Source organism: Callorhinchus milii, unplaced genomic scaffold (genome assembly GCF_018977255.1).
Source record: "Callorhinchus milii isolate IMCB2004 unplaced genomic scaffold, IMCB_Cmil_1.0 Scaffold10, whole genome shotgun sequence".
Taxonomy (NCBI): Eukaryota; Metazoa; Chordata; class Chondrichthyes; order Chimaeriformes; family Callorhinchidae; genus Callorhinchus; species Callorhinchus milii.
Window position 1 is genome coordinate 15,032,008 of NW_024704751.1, and position 17,665 is coordinate 15,049,672.

Below are 17,665 nucleotides of genomic sequence, written 5' to 3' on the forward strand. Positions count from 1 at the left end.
TTCTTCAAGCGAAAAGATTGACAGCGGGTGGTTTTAAAACATGTGTTTTATACAACAACAAAATGACATTTATAGAGCGCCTTTCATGTCGGGAGGACGTCCCAAAGCGCTGTACAGTCAGATGTCGGGGCCCGAGTACAGGGGAGGGGTGGGGTAGGGGTGAGGGAAGGCAGAGAGGTGGGAGACCAAAGGCACGGTCGAAGAGAAGGGTCTTGAAGGAAGCGAGGGAGGAAGCGAGGCCAAGGGACCGTGGGATGGAGTTCCAGAGTGTGGGTGCAGAGAGGCTGAAAGCCCGGCCACCGATGGTAGGGCAGGAGACATGGAGCAGGGCAGAGCCTGACGAACGGAGGGAGAGGGCAGGTTGGTAGGGAGTCAGCAGGTCAGAGAGGGAGGAGGGGGCGAGGCCATGGATGGCCTTAAAGGTGAGGACGAGGATCTTGAACCCATACAGCCTCTCACATGGGCGCTATACAAGTCCCTCAGAGGACTTTAAATTGAGCGTTTAAAATGTTCAGACCCACTTGATCGGAATCGACCAAAATTCATTGAGAGAATGAACACTCAGATCTGCTGTATCCAGTTGCAATGGTCCATCTGGAACACTGGAGGCTCTCAGAGACCTGTGTAAATACCTTCAGAAAGCCACCAAGAGAAATTGGACCCGGGTTCAATTCCCGGTTGAGGAAAAACCTAAGGCAAGTTTCCTTACTCTGTGCGCTTGTTTACCTCGCAGTAAGTAGGAAACTGGGTGTTAGTTGATTGGCAGATTTCTTTCTGGGGGTAATAATCAGAAAACATAATTTGGTCACTCATTCCGCGACCGTCTGTGGGACGCTGCTGTGTGCAACTGGCTGCAAGTTTCACTCGCAAAATACCCAAGTCAAATTCATTTTACAATATATTCTGCGAAGCACTTTTAAGACGTCTCAACGACGTGCTCAGGCGCTATAGCAAACTGCAAGGATTATTTATTATTATCATCATCATCTTGAATCTGCCCAGCGTTCTCACCAGCAAAAGTAAACTGCTCGAGAGACTAACATTGGGGGCAAAAAGATAAAAGGGGCAAGTGCAGCAAAGCCATGGCCCTCGTTCCCACGTCTGGCAACAACCTTGACCCAGGAGTTTGGAACACGCAGCTCTCTTAACACGTCCAAAGCAGCTCACGAGCAACACTGAACATGAAATAGCGACCACAGAGCAGGCTGAATTACTAGCTCTTTTAATGATGTTTTCCAAAAATGTCTAACCAAACCACCCAGAGTTTCTTTTTAAACACAAGTACAGGTTTTAAAGTACTGTTTCTCCAAAATAAAGAGCACACGTTGTTTAGAGACAATCTACACAAGTTACAAAAAAAATATTTGCAGAGGCCAAGCATACACAGGTTTTGTTAATTATACACATATGGTTACAAGTGTACTTGCAAAAGTTCATCTGGAAATATACACAAGGCTTTCTGTAAATGTACATCATGAATGTAGTGTTACAATTCTATATTCAAACCAAGAAAATTGACAGTATCATACATTCACTTACAGGTAGACAAAAAAATGCAAAATACAGGTATCTTTTTGTACAAAAGGGGTAGTCCACAGTTTACAAGATGAACAGGAAGTTTGGTTTCCGTGGTAACTAGGTTCTGTCGCTATGCACATTTTATTTTTACCGTCACAAGAAAACAAAAACATTACAATATTTGTAAAAGTTTCAAAAATCACTAATGTGAACAGAATATTAATTTTTTTTTCCCACAACATTTATAAAGGAGAGCTACTGTTCCATCGAGTGACAGGTTAAAAAGAAAAGCAAGTGTTTTACATTCCCTAAGCTGTATAAAGATAGAACATTTCCTTCAAAAATTTACTTCTGATTGAAATTTACATTATACAAGACTATATGCTAACGACAAAGGAAAAAAAAATGTGAATATACACTGAAATGCACATTTTGTCTTTTTGTTTTTTCAAAGGGTTTAAGTTGGTTCAAACTTTCCACATTTACATTATAGAGGTTTACAAATGTACAATTGTACAGTCAAATTGCGATTCACTACTAGGGTACATTTTAGATACAGATAAACATCAAATTGCAAAAAAAACTACAAATATATATGCAAAGTCTACAACAATTATACACTACATATTTATAAGCGAGACCAAATGTTTGGTCGGTTTTATTCTTCATGCTGAACATCTACAAATTCAGCCTTCTCACAAGTTTCCGCGCACCTACCTGTTAAGATAATTGAAAGGGAGCGTGCACTCAGGACACACATGCGCACACACGCACACAGACTCGCACACACACACACACACACACACACATACACACCCCCTATTCCACAAAGTCTGTACGGGTGAACAAAGGGATAATTCTGTTCCACAGTTAAATTTATCATGGGAACCAAACAGCACATGGAATTCAAAAGGGAGGGGGTGGCGGGATTCGGTGGGGAGGGGTAATTTGAGATGGGGGTGGAGGAAGGGAGGAGCGGGAAGGGGAACATGCAAATCATAAAAACAAAGCAGGTATTCCAATTTAAAAACACCTACAGGAAATTATGAAAAGACACTAAAAAGTGCCGTTTTTTTTTTCTTAATAACTTTACAAAAAAAACAATTTCATTTTAAAGTCGATCACAATAGGTTTGAAAACCTGCGTAACTGGTTCAAATAGAACTTCGCCAAATGATTGCTAAAGAAAAGCTCATGTCTGCGATGAGAAAGATAATGGTGGGTAGGTTTTAATTCCTTGCATATATGTCTTATTATTATTATTATTATTATTAAGCAGTCAGCATACAACAAGCCAGATTTCACCAAAATACCCTGAACTTTTCTACGTTTGTTTTGTACATACAAGGGGTGACAAAAATACCACAATTTTGGTGTACCTCATGTACTTTTTTTTTAAACCTTTATGTACAATATTTCTATACATCACTGAGACGGGTAGAAAAGCAAGGGCAGTGGTCGTGTCTAAAATAAAAAATATGAACCCAAAAAAAGCGTCAACATCTCTTGGAACAAAAAAAAACAGTAGGACTTACTTTGGGAATCGCAAAGCATCATATATATATATTTATATATATGTATATATAACAGGCTTAAAATAAATTTATAAATGCTATCACCGAAAAACTAAATTTGTTTTGCTTCTTGCTAGCATGTTATGGCAACTTAAAACCAACGGGTTTAGTTCATAGCCTAGAAGGGAAGAGGAGGGGAAGGGGGAGGTTGAGGGGGGGGTGGGGGAGGGTGGGAGGGGTGGTGAAGGTTTATTAGGCTGCTGGTTGTTGAGTCAGTCAATCATGTTTTTAGTCCCTGGAAGAAGGGAAATGGGAGGGATTTCCTTCGTAAGAAATTCACATTTACAGCATTCCATTTGGCGGGCCGCCGATCGGACCCAGATCCACCCCGTTCTTCATGTAATATTTTTCAAGTTTGGCCAAAATGTGCTTTCCGTACGTGTACTTGCGCAGCGTTGCGATGTGAGGTCGGATCTGGAAAGAGATTTGTATATATTTTTAAATATATCTGTGTATATGTGTGTGTATATTACATATATATATACACACACACAAAAAATTACATTACAAAGATCAAGATACTATCAAATGTCACACAGAAAAATATTCGACAAAAAAAAATGCAACGTTAGCAGGTCAGTAAATGCGTTGGAAAGACAAAGGCGGCAAACAACTCATCTGGAAAAGGGTGGCTCCAAATGTAAAATTATCTTCTAAGTTTATTTGAATAGACCGGTGGGACAAATTTCACGCGCCATTCAGAATGGAGTTAGAGACGGACACCAGGACAATTAAAACGCTTCGATCAAAATCACAAGCAAAATGAACGACGGCGGATTACACTTGTTATACAAAGCGCCTTCGTGTCGGAAAGGCCGCCCCGCGCATTAAGCTTCTCCGCACGCGTACCTTGTGCATCACAATCTTGCGCTGGGCTGGTTCGGCTACGTCGATCATCTTTTGCACCACGTAGTTTGCGTACTGGTCCTTCATCATAGTGTATAAGGCACTGTGAGGGCCATCGTTAATGCTGCACACTTCGTCGATCAGCAGAGCGCGCTCAGCACGGGAGGCGTGGGTTACACACTTTTCCACCACGTTGCTGTAAAAACACAAGTCACCGCGGCTGGTCAGTCGAGTCCCCAGTTTTCACGCTCACCACTACCACACATTGTTGCAGGCAGAAACAACCAATACCCCCGAAACATTCACTTCACGTCTTTTAAGAACATTCATTTATCGTTTCTTAGCCAACCAGGCCGGCGATCCAAGAGATTTTTTTTTGTTAAAACAAAAGTTCGCTTCACTTTATCTGGAGCTAAAGTCAAAGCAACGCCGAACGAAGCTCAGAAGATTGAGCTCAAAAGCTATTTAAAGAGCTGCAGGATTTGATGAGGATAAAAGTGTTAAGTCCCCATAAGCACAACTCGGAACAGTCGAGACTTCAAAGCTCGTGGAAACGCACGACAAGAACAGGCCAAGCCTCGCTTGCAGATAATTTTTGCTCAACAGCTAACTCGAGTAGGAAAGCCAAAGAGTAAAGAGACAGTCGTGAAGGTGAGGCTATATACCTGGCAAACTTGTGCTGGCTCAAAGCCAAAACGTTGCCTCGGATTTCAGACACAATCTTGCTCTTATCTTCAGGGCGTCCGTGCTCCAGAACGTGTTGAATGACATAATTCCCGTACTGATCCTGCAAGGGAATAAAGTTTACAGATTAATGGCTTCCCAACTCAACTCCATGAACGCAAAGCGTGTTTCACCGCTGTCTATGGATGCGAACAAGACCCGTACAACTTTAACGATCGGAATTCTCTTTAAAGTTGCGTACTCTGCTGCAGCTGAAGATACCGCAGTCAAAAATCTGGTAAGGATTTAGATTGCGTTGGCTTTGGCTCGTAAGTAAAGCTGCACCAAAGGCAGACGTTTGTTTATTGAAAGATGTGTAGCTTGCCTTTAAAAGAACAGCTCAGTACACGATGTTGAGAGGATCCGGTAATAACAAGCACGTACTCTCGCACTATTCCTCGCTCTGTGATAACACACATCAGTGCATCACAGGTTCAAAGACAGTGCAGTTCAATAACTCAAGATAAACACCTGGACACACACAAAAAAAGGGCTCTGGCGCACACAAGGTTCTTGAATCTTCTTTTCTTTATACCATCAAAAGTTTTCTTCTTTTCCTTTTTAAAAACGTTCAACTCCGATTGCGTGCGCAAAACAAACTACATTCAATAAGCGGGTTTAAATAAAGGTTTTGCATCCAATGGATTCACGGTTGAGCCGATCTGAAGACTTCTGAGGAAAATTCGCTTAACATTAGCGCCAAATAATTTGTAGGCTGAGCAACATTCAGAAGTTCCTGCTTCAGACAGTCGCGCTCGCTCGCTGCTCAACCATTCATTAAACCCAGCACTTTGTTTGCCCTCATTCCAAAAGCTTTTACCTACAGGGAGGTGCAGCTGTCTAGACACGAGCAAAATCTCAAAAGAACCATAGAGAAATCCGTGACACAGTAAGAGACGACTCAGCCCGTTTTACAAACACCGCTAATCCGTTTAAGTTTGGGCAAAAAGGCTGGCAATCAGAATGGAACCACAGCACAAATCTTCCACCAAAAAAAAAGGTTCCAGACCACACACACCGAAGCAGTGAAATTCTGCAACTCAATGCAAAAATTCCAGGTTAGCTTCTGGGCAGATGCTCTGAATCTAAAGGAAAGGCGCTAGGAGTCCAGAGCCCATGTTAACAGATAGTCCAACAAGAGTCCAAGCACCATCTGAAACTGTAAGGAAAGCCTCATTTCAAAACAGATCCCGTGCCACTGGCAGTCGGCAGCACTTCAAGTGGGGAGGGTAAACTCAGTGCTGCCGCCGCTTGCAAAAAGGTCAGCGCACACCGACGAATGCAGCGTTCACCTACACCAGGAACCACCACGTGTACCTGAACTAACTGCTCGGTGTGTTGGTGGAGCTCTTCGAGGATCGGCAGGGTCTGCTCAGGCATGCAATGCTCTAGGATCCGCTGGATGACGCGGCAGCCATATGGGTGGGTCGACAGGGCAAACACCTGGAAGGATGATACCGAGTGGTTAAGGCACAACGATAATGATAATAATCCTTGCATTTGATACAGCGTCTTATCACGTCTTTCGAGAAGTATCAAAGCGCCTCAAAGCATATACACTAAAGTGGATTGACTGTAAATTTTATAGCCAAAATAGGATGCTTAACACATCATATAACCAGGTATTCTGGGCGATTGACTACGTACAACTATTCTGAGCCGTACATCTGAAGCATCATTTTGTTTGCACGGGCTAATTATTTCCTTGTGGTCGTACATTGCATTAGTCAGGGAAATAAACTGCGGATTGATGCACACTGCGTTGTAATTAACGGTAAATATATATGCTTTACGTCAAAACCTTGAACAAAGCTTTCGTTTAAAAATGAGCCACAGTTCTTCAGTATATACTGACAAATATCGATAGTATAGAAGGTTACTTATTTGATCCAATGCTGGATAAGTTACCCACCACAGGAGCCATCCACTCTCAACCCAATTCCCTGCTCTTTCTTCATACCCCGTGGGAAGTGAAACCGGTTTCACATTAGGTCTTACCTGCCCCTGGAAAGCATCAATGATGAACTGCAGAGACTGAGGCTGCACACACTCGATGCACTTCTGCACCACATGGTTCCCATTCTGATCCTTCACACATTTCAGCACATGGCCATCGAGTTCCTTCACCATTTCATTCTACACAGGGGAGGGAAGGAGAAGTAGGTTTGGTATTTGAATGTTATGAGTGCTGATACAGTACTCCCCTGGAGTGAGTCAATGATTCCCAACTCTCTCTCTCGATAGAAATTACATAAGCATGAAGTGCTGACAAACAGAAGCTTTGCCAATTTATAGATCTTTAAATACACCTCTTGTGCATGCCCAATTTCAGGTTAAATCAGCTTCAAAACGATATATTAAAAAAAAAGTTTATCACACATCAACAATGAGCAACAAATTATATTTGTATAGTGCCTTTCAAGCCGAGAGGACGTCCCAAGGAGCCGTCAATGGCATTGCTAATGCACCGCTCATGTAAATCACAAACTTGATCTTACAATTATCTGCTGGTCTGGAGGGATGGATTCCAACGCCTTCTGTATCACACGGCAGCCGTACATCTGCAACGCCAATGAGAGGACGTGCCCACGGATGCGCTGAGCTAACGCCAGTTTCTGATCCAGACTCCCAAACTGCAGAATAATAAAAAACACACACCAAATAAATAAATTAAACCAACAAATTAGACACCGGGTTAGTACGAGTCATCACAGATGTCAATTAGTGGGTCAGCTACAAAACAGCTCATTCACCATTGAGAAGCGGGAAGGGACAGGGACAAACAGGAGGCTGTAGCCAGCCGAGTGGAGGCATCAGGTGGTAGTAGTCGGGGGTAAGCAAATTAGATAGCCAGGGAGGTGCAAGGGCATGAAGGGATTTAAAAATGAGTGAGAGGATCCGTTCAGGAATTGGGAGCCAGTGAAGCCTGGCCGGGACTATTGTTATGGGGGTACAGAGTTTTGTGTGGGTGGGTATGTGGGCGGCAGAGTTTTGAATTCATTGAATTTTGTGTTTGGTGGAGCTGGGGAGACCAGCGAGGAGGGCGTTGGAATAGTCCAGGCGGGAAGTGACGAAGGGGTGGATGAAGCTTTTGGCTGCTTTGGTTGTGAGGTACAGACGGAGTCGGGCAATGTGACAGAGGTGGGAAAAAGCGGTCCTGTTCAGGGAATGGACGTGCGGCAGAAAGGAAAGATGGGCATCGAACTTGACACACAGGTTCGGTGAGTCTGAGGGAGAGCCTTGAGGAGTTCAGACCCACAGGAGAGATTTCACGAGTAACAGCCACAGCGTTTGCTTGCTCTTTCCTCATCGTTTAAGCGTAAGCACATGTATGCTGAGTTGAGCTCACAGGAACCCAAATCACTACTGACCTCAAAGAATTTCTGAATGACGTAGTTTCCAAACACGTCCACCATCAGTTGGTAGGCCGCCTGCAGAATTTCGTTAAAAACCAGCTGTCGTTCAGCGGGAGTGGCACGTTCCAATTTAAGCTGAATGAATCTGCAGACAAAATACTTATGAGGGTCTGCACGAGGACAGCACACAACAACAAGTTAACATTTGTATAGCACCTTTCACGTCAGGACGTCCCAAGGCGCTGAAATGTGATTTAGCTTTATTTACACTCGTGTTTCCCTCCTTGTACCACATGCACCGACCAACCGGGTCATAATCAGGGGTGACAGGTTTGTAACCCGCGCTTGTCCTACAAAAATGACATCCGTTAAATCTAAAAAGACCGCAGACCGCTGTGGCCCGTCTCAGCTGTGATTTGGCCATCACTTTGTTTAGTTATATGGATCGATATAATATAGGCGGCCTCATTCATGTTTGATCATTAAAACAGAGCGAGAGCAGACTTGAAGCAGACTGGCAAGTATGAAAGTACTTCTACCGAAGGTGGAACGGAGGGCACGAAGGACAAACGGGAGGCCGGAGCCAGCTGAGCGGAGCCAGAGGGTGGTGGTAGTGTAGGGGGGGGGGGGTAAGCTGGTCAGATAGGTCGGGAATCAAGTGATTTGAAAACGAGTCAGAGGATCTTGAAATCGATCCGTTCGGCGACTGGGAGCCAGTGGGGCCTGGCAAGGACCGGTGCCGATGAGGAAGTGCTATGCCTCGCTGGCACAAATCAATTATCTCCTGCCTGCCGCTTGGAGCAACTTAAAATTAATTTTGCACACCTTGAGCCGTGCTGATCTTGAGAGAATTCCATGATGTGTCCGGCTATTTCGCGCAGCTGAAGGTTGGGATAGCGGTTGTTGCGGAAATCTTCCAATAATCTGCTCCGGCCAGATGGCATGACGTCCGACATGCTGTAGCGCAGGCGTGACGGGGGAAACAGCTGACTGCTGGAGCTGAACAGACTGGAGGTGCTGTTTACGCTGCGATACTTGGCCTCGGCTCCAGGGGCGGCCGAGATGAACCTTCCACTTCCGTTTGTCAGGCCTCCTGTCATCACAAACACATCACCGGAGTTATCTCAACTTGGTTTCATCTTTATTTCCCCCATCACCAGCACGAACTAAACAAAATAAAGTTAAGTCTTTTTGAAGAAGAAGAAAAAAAAGGCCAGCTTTGTTACACCGCAGAGAAAAGCTGCTACATTCCCGCAGGCTAACAGCAAACCATGCTCCACATGAACACTCGCACTAAATACTGGAGGCTAGAATTTTTAACAAACCTCTCTCTCTCTTTCGCCCACCGCCCCCTCCACACACTCACACTCTCTCTCACACACACACACACACACACACACAGTTTACCATTAGTTTGAAACGGGTGCACCCACATTTCCCAGTTCATTTAAAAATTTCTTACGAAAAATTTGTCTACCCCTCTCCCAAAGGTAAAAGCTTATGCTGGGAGCAAAATTTCCACAGACACCAGTAAGCTTCCAGTACCTTGTTCAAGTGGCCATTTTTCACGTCTAAGCTTGAATGAGTGTTGGCAGGCTATTTGACTGTGTGTGCCTGTGCGTGGGGGGAAAGAAAGAGAATCACACACAGCTGAGAACAACCCTGTGCTCCTCTGACGTTCACACGAGCATACATTCCAGCAGGGGTGTCACTAGCCCCAGAGCACAAGTGAGGGTCCATGGGTGGCAAGCTTGCCCTCCTCAGGGATTCTGAGCTCACTGCAGAGCCGTCCACATTGCTCTGGCTGAGATCAACTCAACACAAACCGCACAATGAACCTGGAACCTGCCTGGTTTTCACAGCACGCAGTGAATTTTCGCACTGCACTGGGGGAGGAGGTGGTGGTGGGAGGAGGGAGGGGGGGAATTACTGGGTATTAACCATCACTGATGAGGTACGCTCTAAAAATAACATTTTAATGTTACCGTTCATGGGAATTTCTGAGGCACTGCAACGGGTTATAAAGCCGCACTCTGCAAACGTAGCACTAAGATACGTTTGAAATACTAACACAACAGATCAGCTGACAGCCACTTGACTTATTGAATAGTTTTGTTCAAAATGACTATTAAATGAAATCAGTGAGCGAGAACTGCCAAGGTGGTTATTAAGCTTCGTTTCACAATCACCCAGGGCTGCTTTTCAGTCATTTTAGCTTTGTTATTTTATTGCTTCAACAGTATCCCTCAATTTAAGTCACTTGTACTTTAGACTCAAAAATCCTGCTTGGGCACTAAAATTAACCCTTTCCTCTGAAGCAGCTAACTCCGGTTATTTGACTGTCTTGCCAATCCAGCCCTCAACTGACAACTTCTTCCTGGATTGAGTGACTATTCTCTTTTTACTGCAAGTGTTGAAGTCAATGTAGCACCCCAAAATATTGTCCTGCCTGAGATTCCAGGATTGAGGGGAGTGGTGGTGGGGGTGGGGGTGAAGAGAGGAAGCTCGAGGTTTTACATTAGCCCATTTTTTTGCTCTTTAGTTTTTTTTTTAAAAAAAGCATCAGCCTGGCTCAGCGGTAGCAGTCTCGCCTTTGAATCGGAAGGTTGGGACTTGGAATCACATAGTTTAAGCTGACACCGTCCTTTGGATGAGACGTTAAAACCAAGGTCCCGTCTGCCCGTTCAGGTGGACGTTAACGATCCCTTGGCGCTGTTCGAAAAGAGAAGGGAGTTTCTCTCTCCCGGTGTCCTGGCCAACAATTCCTCAAATAAAATTGGTCACTCACTCCATGGCTGTTTGTGGGACACTGCTGTGCGCAATTGGCTGCCGTGTTTTGCCCACCAAATACACAGTCAATCCACTTTACAGTATATCCTGTGAACCATTTTGTCACGTCTCAATGACGCGAGAGGTGCTATATTCAATGATTATCATTCTTAAAAGATGTGCAAGGGTGACAGAGGTGAAAAGGGTAGTTTGATTTAGAAACATGACCTACAAACTGGGACGGTTGTATAAGGATCAATTATAAACAAACGATTGCGCGAAACAACCAAAAAGATTTACTGAGTGGAGCTGATGGGTTTTTATTCTTATTATCAGTTGGCAGGTTCTCCATTAAAAGTGGATTCCCATACGTCATGCAAACTTAACTGCTGTGCCTGACCCAAACCCAATGCAGACCAGAGATTTGGAAAGCACCAGTGATGACCTGGCTCAGCTTGCGAGTACATGTACAGGTCTCAGCAGAGAAGCAGTGAAGCAGCTCTCAGTGAGGGCAAGTGTGTCATCACTGCCAGGAAATCATCCACAATCAAATCAATGTGTTCCGGCCACATTATTTCATTAGCCAATACAAGCAAACCTTATACAGTAGAGTCCTGTTATATCACAGTAGTTGGGAGGGTCTACAAAACCCCAACCAGTGTTATAAGAGGGCTTGATTGCCGGTTAGAGCTCCCGCTTACACTGCACAAGTGCAGAAAGCTGGCCACCATCCATGTACCGAGAGGTGGGTGAGGGGGGAGGCTCTTGGGTCAGCAACAACATCACTTCTTGTGCACCGGGCAGCACACAGGAAGTTGTCGTCGGCAACCCGACAAGCCGGAAGGAAGTCTACCTTTTTTTTTTGAAAAAAATAAAGCCCGCGGAAACCGGCCAGCATTTTGAAGCGAACCAGCCGGCTTTCTGCGTGCACTTCAGATTGCTCAGCAAGTGAAAGTCAGGATCCACCCCCCCCCCCCACTCTCAATTGTGCTTTATAAGCCAGCCCACGTTACAATGGGGAGTGTGTCTTAACAAGGTTTCACGGAGACCTTTCCATGTGCCCGTAATATACTTTCAGTCAGACCAATAATCCATCTCTTTCCTCCTTAGGTATAACTAGCAATTGAACAGAAGGTAGGTGTAATAATGGTTGCCCACCCCTCTTACCCAGATTAAGGCTCGATGACGATCCATGTGATGATAATGAAGGTGGTGGTGTCAGCGAGTGGCTGGGACCCTGGTTTGCAAGCGGCATGCCTACTGGGCCAGGGGAGGACGAGAATCCCAACCCATTGTAAAAGTTATGGCCTATAGGAGCCAGGCTGCTGGTTGTTCGCTTGTACAGATCAGAGCTTCCAGTTAGGGAGTCTCTCCGAGAGCCGCTGCCGGTGTTTGAGCTTCCAACTTAAAACAAAAGAAAAATAAGTGGTTGATTTTTAGTTGGTTGAATGCCTGACAATCGTAAACTCTGTTGGGCTGACAATCATTCAACGCTACACGTGTAAAATTGGAAAATCTGCGTCAATGCCGCAGTCCACAACGATCAGGAGTATAGTTACACATCCCCATCGGTCAATTAAGGGTCAATTATACATCCCTGAAACGAGCACAACCCAACACACACATGCCCTGCCCGAAATTATTTTAAAACTTCTGCACACTGCAATACCACACTGGAACTGAAGTGTCACATTTGTACCTGCTACGCATGTTTCACAAGCCTCTCCTGTCCAAACCAATGCTCGTAAAGCCCCAAAAATTAAGATTCCAATGTATTTCAAGACGAGAAGGTTTTAGCTCGAGAAAAGTATATTTGGAAGTGCTTGAATCGCGCCTCTAACTTCAGGAAGACACATGCTTTGCAGGTGGCAAATGCGGCCGTTTTTGTTCCAACTCATCCAACCGTCCATCGTTAATCTCGCGCAGTTGGCATTGCATTCCTCCAGCGATAACACACGTACCTGCTGACCCAAACCCTCCAAGTGCAGATCCGAGAGTAGCCCCGAGCGAACTGGTGCTTCCAAAGCCCAGGGAGGTGCTGCCAGGCTGGCCAGATCCCTGCGAGAACAGCGAGTTGCTTTGCGAAGTACTAGACAGGGAATTGTTACCGTAGAACGAGCTGGAAGGCAGGCTGTTGTTTGGCTGCTGCTGCTGCTGTTGCTGCTGGGGTTGCTGGTTGCCCAGTTGGCGAAATGAGCCATTGGCTGTGCCCGCCAGACCACCGGCTGTACCGTTTGCGGAGGCTGCCGCCGCCGCGACTGTGGGCACAGAAAGGGAGAATTAGGTGGCTGCACATTCGATGCGTGCCGACGAAGTAAAAAAAAGAAATCTTGTGTTTTATTCAACTCCCGCTCCCAAAGATGTTGTCTTACTCAGTCGATGCGAGTAAGCAATAAAATCAATTCAAAGGCAGGTCATCAGATGGAGCGGCACATTATGGATCGTAAACAGCAACAGTACGAGGCAGTAAACATTAAACCGTGATTTATTTCACGACCACTTGTGCGTGGGACATTGCTGTGTGCAAAGGGGTTGCCGCATTCACCTGCAAATACAGCCGCTGGACTTTTCCATTGAAAACCTCTGGAGCACTTGGAGATTTTTTTTTAAAAAGCGTGATGATGTAGCACTGCTGGTTTTGAAGCAAGATATCCAGGCACCAGACCTACCTGCCTGCGCTGCAGATGGGCTTATAATTACAGGTGCTGGAGCCACTAGACGTACTGGAGCTCCCAAGCCATTCCGAGCTCCAGTATTCATAACCAGGGCACCCGTCTGGTCATAATAAGCAGCTGGGGCTATGACTTGATATCCTGAAAATGAGAACACTGCAGGTGAACAACAACTTGCATTTATATAGCGCCCCCCACCCCCCCCGCCCCAAAGCAGGGTAGGGTCGCAGAGCGCTTAAGTGAAGGACTGGTCTGATCTGTGAACAGTACATACATTTGCGAAGGCATTGCATCACTAAACCAAAAATCCAAATCTGGGCCCACAAAACTTTTATATATTTATATATAAAACATGGTTTCCCTTTAATACAAAGGGGAAAAAAAATACATCAAATGACCTGCAGTTTTCCGAAGCATTTGTAATGGCTATTTTTGCCTGGGAACACACAGCTCCCAATTATTTTTAAGAGGCAGGTTTACAACTCAATTGATGCCAAGACAGATGCATTGCATCACTTTACTCTGAAGGCAGTGTTGACCGGATGAGAATTTTTATGCCCCAAACTCAGAAGGGGAAACCCATTGTCAGCGGAAATTCACGGTTATATTTAAGCCTGGATACTGTAACTATTAAACTCTGCTGCAAAGCCACCTCGTAAAAGCTATTTAGGGAGGTAACTTAAGGAACAATATAAAATATACACTTGGAAATGATTTCTTTGAAAACAATCTCTCCGCTCTGACATAATACTGCACTGGGAGGGAGTTGTTCGCTAGAAGATACATCCAGATCTGGCTCTAAATTGTAATCAACATTACATAGGCGATTGGCTCTTATAAAGATGCATTTCTTTTCATTCGCTTCATTCAGCGTGCAAATCTCAAACACAAACCTACAAACTACCATTTTTAGGCCAGTACATTGAAAATCACAGATCAAACACGTGCATTTTTTTTTGTTTGTTTGTTTGGAGCGTAAAATCCAAGTACGAAGTTGGCATTTGGGGTATAAAGCACTGTTTGAGTTATTCACAGGTCTGGCTCAGATCAATTTGAGTACATTGGTGAAGTTCTCATAACCGAACACTGTTCTCAGTGAGGGCAAGTGTGTCATCAGTGCCAGACAGCTTTCAGAAAAGTAAACAACATTGCAGGTCAAGCTGTTTCACTTCAATGTACTGAGAATAATCGGTCTAAGTTTGCCTTTGAGATGAAGCGTTTATGGTTTTACACTAGTTTGTAATCAGGGGATTAGCTTTTACGAGCGTTGCTACATCAAAACAAACCATGTGGACATTTATCAAACCTCCATTTTTTATTTAAATTTTTTTTGATGCAGTGCCAATGTAAAATCGGCCGATATAAAATAAACCCAAATCACGTTTCAGATAGTATTGATTTCAGACAGTAATGCAAGCAAGATCCACACACAGAGAAAGAATGCCAGTCTATTCAGCAAGTAAAAATGTGTGTCAAATGTAGTGCTAATTATTTTTTAATGAGCGTCTATAAATTCCTAACACTTAAAAAGACAGATCAATTATAACAGGTAAACTAAGTATTGGTCAGAATTTAACTGGACTCCCATCTATGCTCCAGGACATTATAACACATGCATTTCATTAACTATCAAGCAGTAAAAAGGGAAAAAGCCAGGCACTTACCAGAATGAAGCTGGGCACTGTTGACTCTATAAAGTTCTGCAACAACATGCGTTCATAGTGGCATGAAGTAAACAGGACTGAATGTTTTATAAGGTTTTTTTTTGCAAACTACAATTTTTTCCCTAAATAATATTTTTCCGCACGCTTAAAACAAAGAGGAAGAATCTACCTGGCATTCCAGTCGCTAGTCCCTGGCTAAACGCTAGAGCTGAGTTAACAGCTGCAGCAGCAGCCAAGCTATCTGCTTGTTGTCCTTGCTGGCTTTGGTTCGGGGTCAGTGGCCGCTGATTGGCTCCAGCACGTAGAACCTGGTACAGAAAAATATGCCCATTGAAATATTTATAATATAATCCTTGCATCTGAAATACAGTCTCGTCACGGCTCAAAGTGCTTCACGGAACATGCTGCAAAGTGAATTGACTGTATTTTGCGGGCGAAAAATTTGCTGAAAGTGTTTCAAAGGAACTCAGTGTATGCGAGATATGGACTGAACTTGTTCTACGATTTAAACGAAGGATTTCTTTCACACTGGAAAAACCTTTATATATTTCCCGATTATTTCACTGTTTGACATGGTCTCACTAAAACAATGAAAAACGTGAACACTAATTGGGCTCCTCGAGTTGGGTTAAGCGCTGCCCAATGTAGCACTGAATCATAAGAGAGCCAAAGCTTCCATTTCAGCCTGTGCTGAGTTAATCAGGGCAGCAGGGGTGGGACAAGTGGCCTCAGTGCTCCCGACTAGGGAAAACAGATCCTGTTGAATGACTGTGCAGCATAGGATCAGGCCCAACTGCAATGCCTTCCGAGGGAATAGCCTGCCGCCACTTACTGGCCTCGCGCATAAAGAATCAAGAGGTGAGAGGGCTGCATGCGTTCAAAAAGAACCGTAACCCAGCGAGAGAGAGTGAGTGTGTGTATGTATATATATATATACACACACACACACACACACGCGCCTTCAGAGAAGAAGGGGAGAACAATTATACAATGTGGTCTCACTTAAAAGAAAAGGGCATTAAAATTACACTGAAGATTGACCATATTATTATGTCATCACTACAGAACAATAGTCATGTGATGGACAGAAAGGTATAAGGGTTTTTACAGCTGGGAAGCAAATTGATAAGGTTGAAACCAATATATATATATATATATTATATATAAAACTAATATACACACACAATAAAGGAATAATAACTACACATGAGTGGTAGTTTTTTTTACAGTGGCCAATTACACCTCCTGTTAAATTACAGGTGCCAGGTGATTGGTTATAATGTCACACCAGCTTTAACATCTTTTAATTTAGGTCAAACAAGTTTCACGCAGGCAAAAGAACGTCGTTCACATGGGGACATTAAAGTAATTCCAAATTAATTGCAACTAACGCACAATTGACCGTGTGATAGGGAGCTCATTGGCAAATACAACACTATTGTCCAAGCCAAGGTTCTTGCCAACAATATATGAAGTCTGGCTCAGAAATACTGAGTACATTTAAATTCTCATCATCGAATGCTGTTCTCAGTGAGGGCAAGTGTGTCATCATTGCCAGACAGACCATGTATAACTGTAAGTATCGTTGCGAACACTTCCAATCAATTTACAGCTTCTAAAGCCGTGCATTTAATTTAACCGGTAAAAGATACACGAGCATGGAAAAACAAAACAATCTGTTCTGTACCAACCTCTGTACAGCATATCATCTCGTAAGAGAGGTGCAACAGCACAGAGTAACTTCAGGACACCGGTTCATCAAAAAGCAAATGCAAAGGCCGAACCGTATTACATTATTCAACAGATCTCGCTACCCTGGAACCATGGCAACAGCAAAGCAGTTCATGATGTCCAATGTCCACGTTTCAAGCCGTGGATTTATGGAAAGCCACAAAATATTGTTTTTGAAGCTTTAAACACCGTTTAGGCCAAAAGGCACAGCAAGAGAATTGGGGAACACACTGGAGCAATCTACAGTGCATCGTGGGGGTTCATGACTCCCCCGGCACTGGGCTAGAAACAGATGGGTGACTTGCCTGCTGTTGTCCTTGCTGAGCCTGCGATGCAGCCTGCTGATTTGCAGAGTTGTTGGCTGCTGCTGCAGCAGCTTGCTGCTGGAAGAGATTCGCTGGATAAACACCCCACGGGACACCATAGTACTGAGGTGGAACCACTGTAGGGCCTAACACAGCGAATACATAGGAAGGGATGTTAGGAAACAGGATAAATGCATGTAAATATCCCACCGCGGCGACATCATATGGTAACGCAACACCGTGCAGACTTTATTCGGATCGTGTCATGCACAGAACACATTTGGTATTGGAAATGCTCTGAGCAATTATTAATATTCATATCTTAAGAGTTATATTTTTCCAAAGACGGTTTGGCTCAGATCAGTTGAGTAAAAGAATTGAAATTCTCATCATAGACAGACATGTGAGGCCTACGAGCAACTGGACGCAAAAAGAAAAGGAGAGTCGAAAAACTAGAGTCGAAAAACTACTTGACTAATCGTCTGAATTGTTTTGAAACCAAACTTTT

The 17,665-nt window shown here is 44.1% G+C and overlaps 1 protein-coding gene and 4 non-coding genes across 12 annotated transcripts in view; all 5 read right to left on the reverse strand.

The window, feature by feature from the left end:
* Positions 1 to 3,250: 3,250 nt before the first annotated feature.
* The window catches only part of pum1 (pumilio RNA-binding family member 1), a 41,517-nt gene continuing 27,102 nt past the window's right edge, over positions 3,251 to 17,665 (reverse strand). For 3 of the 8 annotated variants that reach the window (XM_042338392.1, XM_042338393.1, XM_042338391.1), the window contains exons 10-24: positions 17,158 to 17,303; positions 15,291 to 15,429; positions 15,122 to 15,157; positions 13,455 to 13,598; positions 12,747 to 13,043; positions 11,953 to 12,189; positions 9,562 to 9,630; positions 8,842 to 9,109; positions 8,032 to 8,161; positions 7,159 to 7,293; positions 6,659 to 6,796; positions 5,978 to 6,103; positions 4,603 to 4,724; positions 3,941 to 4,133; positions 3,251 to 3,505 (exon numbers count right to left, since the gene is read on the reverse strand). In XM_042338392.1, coding sequence (XP_042194326.1) covers positions 3,374 to 3,505; positions 3,941 to 4,133; positions 4,603 to 4,724; positions 5,978 to 6,103; positions 6,659 to 6,796; positions 7,159 to 7,293; positions 8,032 to 8,161; positions 8,842 to 9,109; positions 9,562 to 9,630; positions 11,953 to 12,189; positions 12,747 to 13,043; positions 13,455 to 13,598; positions 15,122 to 15,157; positions 15,291 to 15,429; positions 17,158 to 17,303 — 2,312 coding nt within the window. In that variant the 3' untranslated portion in view covers positions 3,251 to 3,373. The remainder of the gene's footprint in view (positions 3,506 to 3,940; positions 4,134 to 4,602; positions 4,725 to 5,977; positions 6,104 to 6,658; positions 6,797 to 7,158; positions 7,294 to 8,031; positions 8,162 to 8,841; positions 9,110 to 9,561; positions 9,631 to 11,952; positions 12,190 to 12,746; positions 13,044 to 13,454; positions 13,599 to 15,121; positions 15,158 to 15,290; positions 15,430 to 17,157; positions 17,304 to 17,665) is intronic. The other 5 variants (XM_042338395.1, XM_042338394.1, XM_042338398.1 and 2 more) reach the window with 3 other exon arrangements.
* On the reverse strand, positions 4,973 to 5,107 carry LOC121849821. The gene has a single exon (XR_006085380.1). It is a non-coding gene; the product is annotated as a small nucleolar RNA SNORA76 (small nucleolar RNA).
* LOC121849807 lies at positions 11,230 to 11,319 on the reverse strand. Its single transcript, XR_006085366.1, has one exon. It is a non-coding gene; the product is annotated as a small nucleolar RNA SNORD103/SNORD85 (small nucleolar RNA).
* LOC121849805 lies at positions 14,494 to 14,581 on the reverse strand. Its single transcript, XR_006085364.1, has one exon. It is a non-coding gene; the product is annotated as a small nucleolar RNA SNORD103/SNORD85 (small nucleolar RNA).
* LOC121849804 lies at positions 16,597 to 16,680 on the reverse strand. The gene has a single exon (XR_006085363.1). It is a non-coding gene; the product is annotated as a small nucleolar RNA SNORD103/SNORD85 (small nucleolar RNA).